Source organism: Egretta garzetta, unplaced genomic scaffold (assembly GCF_000687185.1).
Source record: "Egretta garzetta isolate BGI_Z169 unplaced genomic scaffold, ASM68718v1 scaffold521, whole genome shotgun sequence".
In the NCBI taxonomy this organism is placed as follows: domain Eukaryota; kingdom Metazoa; phylum Chordata; class Aves; order Pelecaniformes; family Ardeidae; genus Egretta; species Egretta garzetta.
Window position 1 is genome coordinate 174,303 of NW_009258488.1, and position 9,941 is coordinate 184,243.

General features: G+C 49.7%; 1 protein-coding gene across 3 annotated transcripts in view; it reads left to right on the forward strand.

The window, feature by feature from the left end:
* UBE2D2 (ubiquitin conjugating enzyme E2 D2) overlaps window positions 1-4,700 on the forward strand; it is a 33,368-nt gene extending 28,668 nt beyond the window's left edge. For all 3 annotated transcript variants that reach the window (XM_035900823.1, XM_009645084.2, XM_035900828.1), the window contains 2 exons: window positions 1,415-1,508; window positions 3,397-4,700. In XM_035900823.1, the coding sequence (XP_035756716.1) occupies window positions 1,415-1,508; window positions 3,397-3,442 (140 nt within the window). In that variant the 3' untranslated portion in view covers window positions 3,443-4,700. The remainder of the gene's footprint in view (window positions 1-1,414; window positions 1,509-3,396) is intronic.
* The last annotated feature ends 5,241 nt before the right edge of the window (window positions 4,701-9,941 follow it).

A 9,941-nucleotide genomic window follows, 5' to 3' on the forward strand; every position in this document is an offset into this window, starting at 1 on the left:
CGAGTCCCCAGCCCTGGGGGGATTTAACAGCCGGGCAGAGGCGGTGCTGAGGGCCAGGGTTTGGGGGTGGGATGGCAGGGTTTATGGTTGGACTCAGTGGTCCTAGTGGTCTTTTCCAGCCTAAGTGATTCTCTGATTCTATGAATATCAGACCTATTCTCCCCTTTTTCCATCACTGTATCTAGCTGCTCTTTGTTTTGTCATCTCTGTTTTAAACTATTTAAAAAAAACCCCAAACAACCAGAAAACCAACACGTGTCCCACCCCCCAGAGAGCTGTGGAACGACTGCTGTTCTCTTTCATTTTTCAGCTGAAGTCTTTCAGCGTGGTAGCTCTGTCTCCTGCTCCACAGTACAGCAGCAACCTATGGAAGTTGAACAAATCTGTGTTTAGTGCCTTCAGACTTCTAACTGCTGTCATCTCCAACTCGCTTGGAGGATGCCCTGTGACAGCTCCACTGTAGGTGAAGGGACAGGACGTATGGAGTGGCAGTGTTTGATTAAAATGGGCTGAGAGAAGGCAATAGAGAGGAAGGTTTGGGATTTCTTAGGGAGAGCTAAGATGTCCCTGCCAGTGCCTCATGTCCCAATATGCTTTGCTTATGACTTACTGCCTTTTCTTCTACTTCGGTGTGAACGTAGGAATGTGCATGTGCTATTCCCAGCTTTGCAGGCAGGCTCCTGACTCCTTACGTGGATGAAGGTCAATGCTGTGCCGAGCGGCGGCGTATGAGCGGGATGTGGCTTCTGAGACACATATACAGTATTTATTTATACTGAAACTTTAAAATTCAGGGCTTTGTGGTCAGTATGAGCGCAGTCGGCTGTGCTTTCTTGCTTCACTTAGAATAGTGTTCTACAATTAATCCATTTCAACCTACCTTATGCTCAGAAAATAATTGCGTAAAGCCTCTTAATTCTCCACAAGATGAGCGTCTTTTAAACAGTTCTTGAGTATCTGTGAGCAGCTCATGCTTCCTTCATCTCAGTTGGATCTGTCTGCCCTTTGACTTTTGATTAGTCCTGTTGCAAGTCATTAACAATGAGGTTGCGTGTGGTTTAGGGAAAAGCTGTATTTCAAGTGCAAAAGCAGGGATGCTTTCCAAGAAGGCTTTTGGGTACGGTTTCGGGTAGAACACTTCTGCCCTGTGATTTAAGGCTCTCACGGGATATACCTGTTCCTGGGGGGTGATATTTAAAGACTTGCGGCCGTGCAAAGTTGCGTAGTTAAATGGTAAGGAGTTTTTTCAGAATAACTTGGCTGAAGTATGTGGGATTACTGCTCCTTGGCATTTTAAAAATTGTGCCAATACTAATGGCCAGAGGGGAGGGAAGCGGGCGGGCTGACTTCTACAGGTGTCTTCAGCTGCACTGAAACTCTAATTCAATATCTTTTTTTTTTCTTCTCTCCCTAGTACTTTTGTCCATCTGTTCTCTGTTGTGTGATCCCAATCCAGATGATCCTTTAGTGCCTGAGATTGCACGGATCTACAAAACAGATAGAGAAAAGTGAGTATGGAAGCCAAAACCCATGTAATGTTCTTGACAGAGCAGAATCCACGCTTAAATAGTAAAGGGGAACTGGAAGGACCCGCTTCTTGGAAAAGAGTGTGAACTTTTGTTTTGCCTTTTTCACTTGAACTGTGGCCTTTCTGGGGATTTTTCCTGGGATCTGTAGCACAGCATCTTTAACAGCATTGCATTGCTGTAGGAAAAAGGTACATAGGCCAGTAGAAGTGAAGGATGTAGAGGCCTTGTACTTCTGTGGTTTTATTACTGCATTTTGATTCCACACAGTGGTCTTTCGTTAGTGTTGTAGCTGTTAATGACAGGTTTGCTTGATTTAATGAAAATGTGCAATGAACAAGGCAAATCTGTCCTGTGTGGAGCCCCTAGGTTGGATGGGACCAGCTTTTCAGAGCCTTCACTGCCTGCTTTAATTCTACGAGACCAGCAGAGGGCGAGCAAGTTACTCCAGTGGGAGAGTATTTCTCTGCTAGCTGGTGGTGGAGGCATCGTACAAGCAAAGAAACCACAAAATACCCGTTTCATCTTCGTTTGGCAACACAAGGGAAGAACAAGTGGTGTAGAGGTGGGGTGGGAGGACTCCAAGCTCCTGTGAAGTAAATGGCAAGAATGGAGAGAACTTTATCACTAACGACACTTTAAAAGCAACAGCTTTAACGACCGCTGTAAACACTCCTCTACCTTGCTGTTCCCTTCAGATCCGATCAGTAGTGTTAATTTCTGAAGCTACATGGTCGTCTGATGAGAACAAGACAGGAAGGGAAAGTGATCCCCAAACTTGCTTACCCTACTGCGTACTGGAGGAGCAGTGTTAGAGAAGTTCATGCCTCCTGTTTTTAATGAGAGCTGCAGGAGCAGCAGCACGTATTTTGAGACGCAGCACTTCCGTGACTGGCTGCATTTAATGCATGCAGGACTCCTTCCTATTTTTATTCCAAAAGTAGGTGACTGGACTCTCTTCTTGAGTAGTCTTAGAACAGCAAAGTAACAAATGCTCTTGCCCTCCTGAGTGGCTTGTCAGATTGTTTAAGCCAAAGAACGCTGTCTACAGACTAAATTCCAGCATGAGAACCTAGCTGTTGTACAGAACTAGGGAGCTTCTTGCTAGAAGTGGCTCATGCTTGTTGTACAAACTCTGCAGAACAAGGACTTGCCTTCTGCTGTCAGAAATAAGCTTTTATCAGCACAGTCACGGGGACTGCTTTGTTTTACATGAGCATCCTGAGCTTCCTCTAGCAGTGGCTCGGCTATAAAGGGTATTTGGGTGCAAAAGCTACAGGTGGCTTGGGAAAAGGAGTGTATTGTGCCTTCAGAAAAAAGAAAATTCTGGTGGACGAATGGTTGTGTCCTGATAGTCAGCGAAATAGGCAAAGGCAACGTGTAGCACGAAACAAGCCTGTCAGGGTTCGGCAGCCCAGTAGATACCAGGTACCTAGATTAGCTTTTTCTAAGGTACGAACAGGAATGGGGTGGGAGGGAAACATGAATTATTTTTTTTTTCTAGAATACCAAAATTAAAACCTGCAGTAATTTCCCCGGGGCTGCAGCAGTTAGGGAGGGGCTGGGGGAGGTGCAGGTAAAGGTTTCCTGAAAATACTTTCCCCTTAGACCTGTGCCAGCTGTGTTTTGTGGCTCGAATCGCAAAGGTCTCGTATGCCTGCTGTGAATATGACTGGTTACTGTTTTCCATGAAGTACTGCGGGCTTTTTTGTTCCCCCCCTTTGCCCAGTATTTGGGTTTGCTCTTAAATTTTACAAATTCATGATACTGCTAGAGAGAATGTAAGTTCATGCCATGGGTAGGTTAGGCTGCTGGCGTGGAAATGCTGTTTGGATGTCATGTTAAGTAAACCCTCTCTTTATACATGCAGGTACAACAGAATAGCTCGGGAATGGACTCAGAAGTATGCGATGTAATTAAGAAATTATTGGATAACCTCTACAAATAAAGATAGGGGAACTCTGAAAGAGAAAGTCCTTTTGATTTCCATTTGACTGCTTTCTATGAGCCCACGCCTCATCTTCCCCTGTGCACATGTTTACCTGATACAGCAGTGCTGCGTGTTGTACATACTTGGAACAACAAAATAGAAATACTGTATTCCCCGTACCAACATTGACTCCTAGCAGAGAAGTGTGTGTGTGAAAAGCTGGTTCTTCAGTCATAACTTTGTGAGCCTAAAAGCATTCCTTGTTGATTTAAATTGGGTAATAAAACATGAAGGGGACGAGTTGATGGTGGATTTCCTATTTCTAGGGACAGTGTTGCCGATCCGTGAAGGATTTTAAATGGAATCCTTTTAAACTCATAACAGTTATGAAAAGCAAGGTGAAGAACTTGAAGCTGTTTCTGTATTCATTTTATTCTGAAGGACCTACACCTTAGGTAAATGTTATGACCAATGAGATAAACTGTACCCACATCCTGTGTCTAAGGTCTAAGTTTAACCGGTCAACACTTAAATGGATTGGAGCTATTAGTGCATCAAGTGATGTTGATTTGTTTCAACTCTCTCCCCTCCTTCATACTTTTTTTTTTTTGGTTTGTATGTGGTTTCTCAGTTAATACATAGCTAATAGCTCTTGTTTTTCTTAGGTTTTTTAACTGCTTAGGTCTTTCTGGATGTAAGGGTAAAAAAAAAAAAAAATCCATTTGACAGAAAACTTGTGTATATTTAAAGACCCAACTGCTCCCCTGGAGCTTGTACGTTCAAGAATGATTAATCTGTGTAATAAACTGATTACTACAGTCATTACATATAACTTTGTGTGAATAGGCTTTTAATTTTAAGAGCAGTTTGTTACAGGCTAAAACTAACGGTGGATTTCTCGAACACTTTAGCATTCACGAAGGGTTGCGTTTGGAAGTCCTGAAGCGGTTTGGTTTGCGTCACACGAGGCCATGCACCTGAACAAGACCACCCTAAGCTTAAGCACTTACATGAAGTCAGGATGTGTAGTGTGCCAGGAGCTCGACTGTTAAACCAAATAAGCAGTTTACTAAATGAGAATCTGAGTGACATTTTACAAAGCCTAACGGTATTATTCCCACTTGCATGGGACCTAACACAATGCGTATGTACTGTAGGTAAGTGAAACCTTATGTAACTGAAATAATGGATGTAAAAGGGTAAAAAAAAAAAAAAAAAAAAAACCAAGAAAAAAACCAACCCTACCAAACACATCAGCACAAACTTTCATACAAATGTAGCTTTTACATAATTACTTTGCACTAAACATTTGCAAATGTTCATACAGTTTTAAATTGTACTTGTATGTGTCTTTTTTTGAACAAAGTCTTCACTTGAATCTAGTGAAAAATGTAGTTTGAAACTTTCCTTTGTATACAAGTGTATTTGCCAGCATCGTTGGTGTGAACTAGGTGAGTCTGCAAGTTTATCTCCTCTTAGTAGAATTGTAAACAAAGCCATTGACTACGCAGGAGAGGCTGGGGGGCCCCGCGCTCCACAGGTCTGTCCCGTCCATTTTCCAATGCATCTTTACACTCTTGCACAAATGAGGAATAAATGTCCACTGCTTTTGGTCTAAATCTGTTCCTCTTGTCTCATCTCTCGATGTCCTCGTGTGTGCAGCGCTGGATGTAGATGTGAGCAGTGTTTCTTGGAGTCTTCCTACGGCGAGCTGTGGGCCGAGCCGGTGCACGCCTGCCTCTCCGGCAGGCACGAAGATGTGACGCCACCGCACGGGGACGAAGCGGCCCTCGAGCGGTGGAGCAGAGCTTCACTGGCAAAGAAACGGAGCGTGGGGCCACGTGCCCTGGCTGAGCGACCGCGTAGGGATGGCGGCGCCTGGGGAGGGGGGGCGCAGTGTGCAGGAGGATGAGCTTGGCTGTTGGGTCAGCGTAAGCTCTCGGTGCTCTTGCCTTGTGCCACAGGGTCTCGGTGTCTTTGCTGGTTTAGAACGTGGTCTGTAGCCTTGGGCTAAAACTTGTTGCCTTGTTAAATCTGAGCGTAAGCTGGTGGCTGCTAGTGCAGTGTGGCTGTGTTAACCTTCCACCCTGTCTGGCCTTACCCCTTGCTAAACTTGTAATGAGCAGGCTCAGGCTCCTGCTAGAGATCCCCCATGACCAAGGAGACCTCAGCCCTGGTGGAGTCGTCCTCCTGTGTTTCTGCGGTGGGGTCACCGGGAAGTTGCTTCCCGAGACAAGCATGGGGAAGGGAATGGCTACAAACTTTTTTTTTTTTGGGGGGGGGGATTTCCCCCCAACTGCTTTACAAGTGAGCTGCCCAAGAGTGATTTTTGTGGCAGATGGGCTGGTTTGGCATTGGCAGTTACTGGAAGAGGGCAGAGGCCTGTCCAGGAGAGGAAGAGGAGGCAGCAGTGACATGTGGGAGCTGAGGAGGAGGATTTGCCTTTCGGCTGGGGGACAGGGAAGTAACGCAGCCACGCCTGGGCTGACACGGAGCCCCGAGTGTTGTAACTTCGGCTTGGATACGGCATGAAGGCGTCTGCCTGCCTTGGGACGGTCGTCTCGTACTCGTGGATCCGAGTTCCCCGCTGGCGGCGTGACAGGAGTTGTGGTACAGAGAAAGCGAGGCTGGCGATGGGGGCCCGTGTGCTCTCCCTCGCGGGGGCGCCCTGCTCGTTGTCGGTAAAGGAGCCTTTTTCTCTAGGATTTGACATAAAACGTGATCCAGCTCAGCCTTTTGTGGACTAGAAGCTTGTTCTTTTGAAACCCTGTGTCTTACACACTCAACCAGCACAAGGAGTCAGGGGCTCTGGTCGTTGCCCTTCTAGGAACGCTGAACTCGCCAGGTCAGGAACTTTTTCAGCCCTTGTCTGACTTCGTGTTTTATTTTCTTTAGTATTTTAAGTTGACTGCTTCCCTTTGCATGGCTTTCCTTGCGCTGGGACTGCTATGGATGCAGGCTGTGGATGCAATTCCCTTTTTTTTCTGTTATGTGCTAAGCAAGTGCGTTTTATTTTTAAAAAAAATAATATTAGATAATAAATGCCGGGCTGCTTAGATTCCTCCAGCTCCGGCGATGCTGTAAAGCCGGAACGCTGTGACTGGCCGCGTTGCTCGTGCTGGTCTGCGCCCATCCGCTGCAAGGAGTGAAGCAGAAGGCAGGCGAGTTAGGTTTGGTGGGCGCTCGTACCCGTGTAGCTCCTGGGGCGCTGCGGCTGGGCGGCTCCCGCTCCGCAGGGCCCTGCTGTAGCCCGTGTTGCCGTAACGGGACTTGGCAGGGGCTGTTTGTGTGCCGTGCTTGTGTACGAGAGAGCAAACGGGTTTCAGAAACGCCGCTAGCTCCGTCCCCAGCGCGGGAGCTGCCGGCTGAAACCTCGCCAGGGCTTAGAGTCCAGCAGCCGTGCGCCTGCGGGCTGGGATGGAGACCCGATGGCTGTGCCTGAAACACCGAGCTTGTCCTCTGGTCCCGTGTGCGCTGCCTTTCTGCAAGAGCCTTTTGGGAACACAAGAGTGATTTATTTTTGTTTGTTTCTGTGGTTTTTTGTGTGTTTTTACCTTGCTGCGCTCGTGCTTTCAGGGGAGCTGCGTCCTGAAGTGTTCACAGGCTTTTCTGTTGGGTCTGCACACGTCGGATGGTGTAGGAGAAACGCTGGCACTAAGTGGGATGTGATCTTGCGTCCCTAGCGCGTCTCAGTAAAGCAAACTGTGGCCTGGTCCTTGTCCCTGGAGGCCGTGGCTTTTGGTAGCTGCTGCCCCATGCCCGGCTGCGTTTGCCGACGGTCTTGGGCACCTCTTTGCTATTCACAGCAGCAAAATGGCTCTGGACCTGTCCCCAGCTCTGATGTAGGGTAAAAGATCAGAAGCCTAAAGGGAGGACAGAGGGAAGGGCTTTACCTGGTTGAAGATGGTTTTCCTCGTGCCCTGAGCAGCTCTTGCCGGGGGGAGCGTGGCAGGAGGCCTGGGCACGTGGGAGGTGCAGAAGAAAACTGCTCAAAGGGGTTGAAAGCTGCTTGTGTGTCACCTTGCTCTGAAGAACCAGGACAGCGTAACAAAACCTCTCCAAAGAGGCTCAGCACCTCCACTCCAGCCGGAGGAGCCCCTGGGCCCCAGGCAGAGCTTGGAAGCCACCTCCTGCAGGAATGAAGGCCCCTGGGTGTATTTGGGTAGCAGGAAGGCCGTCCACTTTGCCAAACCTTGGAGCAGCCTTGTGTCACCCCTCCAGCGCTGGGAGGCCTGCCTCGGTCTCCTACAGATCGCCAGGGAAGTTTCATCCCCCCCTTGGTTGCTGTTTCCTTCCATTCCTTAGCTCCTTTGTGTAGACTTAGATCTGTGGTCAAAGTTGGGAACCTTGGTTGGTTGGGGGGGTTTGGCAGGCGCCATTTCCTACAGGGAATGTGCAGGGACAAGAAGTTGTGTTGGGGGCACCTGATGGAAGGTTAAAAACAGGGAGAAAAAACCCCCCAAACCCTGCTGTCCAGCTTTTCTGGGTGCCTGGAGACCAAGCCCCGCATGAGAACCAGCGAGAGGAGGCTTTGGGAGGGATCCTGCAGCCGCTGCCCCTGCCCTCGCCTGGGGCTGTGCTGGCGCTGCCCCTGCTGCCGTCGCCTGTTGCCGCTCCATCACCATTCATTAAGTCCCTTAAACTTGCTGTGGCTTGATTGCTTTTTTTTTTTTTTTTTTGCTTTACCTGTGCCTTTTACCCATTTTTTGACTCATTTTGGTTTTTTTTCTCATGTGGCTGCGCTCTCCCTTCTCCTCGATGATCCAGTTCTCCCCAATGATCCAGTTCTGCGTTGTCATCTGCTCAGTCGCCTTCATCTTGGGTTTTTCCTTTTAACGTCCTGCAGAGCCTGGCTTTGCTCTCCGAACGTGGCCATGTGGAGCAGCCTCGGTGGTCTTGTGCGTTCTCACCAAGCCTGGCGCCGCCCTCCTGCTGGGAGCTGTGATTTAATAGCGCTTCGGTAGCAATCTAATCCCCACGGCTCGCGATCTGCCCTCATGCCTTGCTCTTCCACCAGTTTGGCATCTGCAGGTTTGGTTCTGTGCTTGTGCTTCTCAGCGTCGCCCACTCTCCTTCCCTGCGTGAGAATCTCTGGTGTTTGTCGCGTGGTTGGGTCAAAGCAGCGCTGGGTGTGCGGGGATCGGACGTATTTGCCCTTCTTGTCCTTTCATGAGCAAACGTCTTGATAACGAGGCCTCTGTGGATAAATCCCTCGCCGAGTCGCTTGGTGAGCAATTTATTGGTGAGTTTTACCTCGGCGAGTTGCTCAGCTGCGTGCGTTTCGTCCTCACCCCCACCCATGGGGAAAAGCTGTTCCGCTCCCGTTGATGGAAGCTCTTGCTGGCCTGGAGCTTCTTGCAGGTGGAAGCTGGATCTGCTGAGCCTGCGGAGCAGGTTCAGGGTGGAATTGCAAAGGATGGGGCTGAAGGACCAAGTCACGGGGTGTTGATGCAACTTGGCGTTGTGAGTAAGCTGGGAACTCACGTTCCTTTGGTCGCTGCAAGCACCGGTGCCGGTTCTCAGGCTCTGCGCTGCCTTCCCACGCAAGGGAGAGCACGTTCGTCGGCGCTGGAAGCCCGGCTAGACCCTGTCCGTTCTCCAGTGGTGACCAAAATTGAAGGCCGATGGGAGAGGACGGGGCAGGATGGGTAGCTGTGGTGCTTGGTGGGCACTCGCGCCCAGCCCGGGGGGGCCGTGGGTTCTGTAACCGCTCGGGTTCTCCTGGGAGGACTCCTGTGAACGTGTCCCCGCTGCCCTCGCGCTCTTGTAATCCCTTGCTGTTCGTCCATCTTCGGTCCTGTCGGTGCGAGGTGGTTTGGTGGTACTGGTGGTGACTGGAGGGTTTGGGGGAGGCAGGGAACAGTCAGGGGGAACTTGGATGGCTTGGAACAGCGTCGCCGGTTAGAGCCGGTGTGAGAACAGAGCTGCTGTTGAACTGCTGCCCTAGCAAACCCTTCGGTGTGCGACGATCGTGATAGGAATGTGTTTGCTTCTTAGCTGAAGGTAAAGGCGGAGGGAGCAGCTTCCAAAGCCCGATGGAGGGCAGCCTGCGCCGCCCCTGCCCCGCTCCGAGGGCCTGCTCTGCTTCACCACCTTTTCAGTCTCGAGAAGAGCGAATTCACCGCCCAGGAAGACTGAACGTTTTGTAGGGCTCTTTTCTTGCTGGTCTTGGACTTTTTTTTTTTTTCAGAAGACCATCTGGTTTTGGGGGTTTCTTGGGGGGGTGGCTGGGTTGTGGTTGTGGTATTTTTTGTTTAATCGTTGAGTTATGTGGCATCCTCCCTAAGTCGGAACGGTAGGAGGGCCCAACAGCCCACGGGAGCTGTGGACCTGCGCGCTCCCAGGCTGTTGTTACGGGATCAAGGCGTGAAGCATCGCGCCGGGCTTGCTGGGGAACGCCTACCCCTTGAAGCAAGGTTTTGGGAGAGGGTGTGAAGCAGAGTAACCAGGGCTGCATTATGGAGACCGAAGCCTTAAGCTTGGGG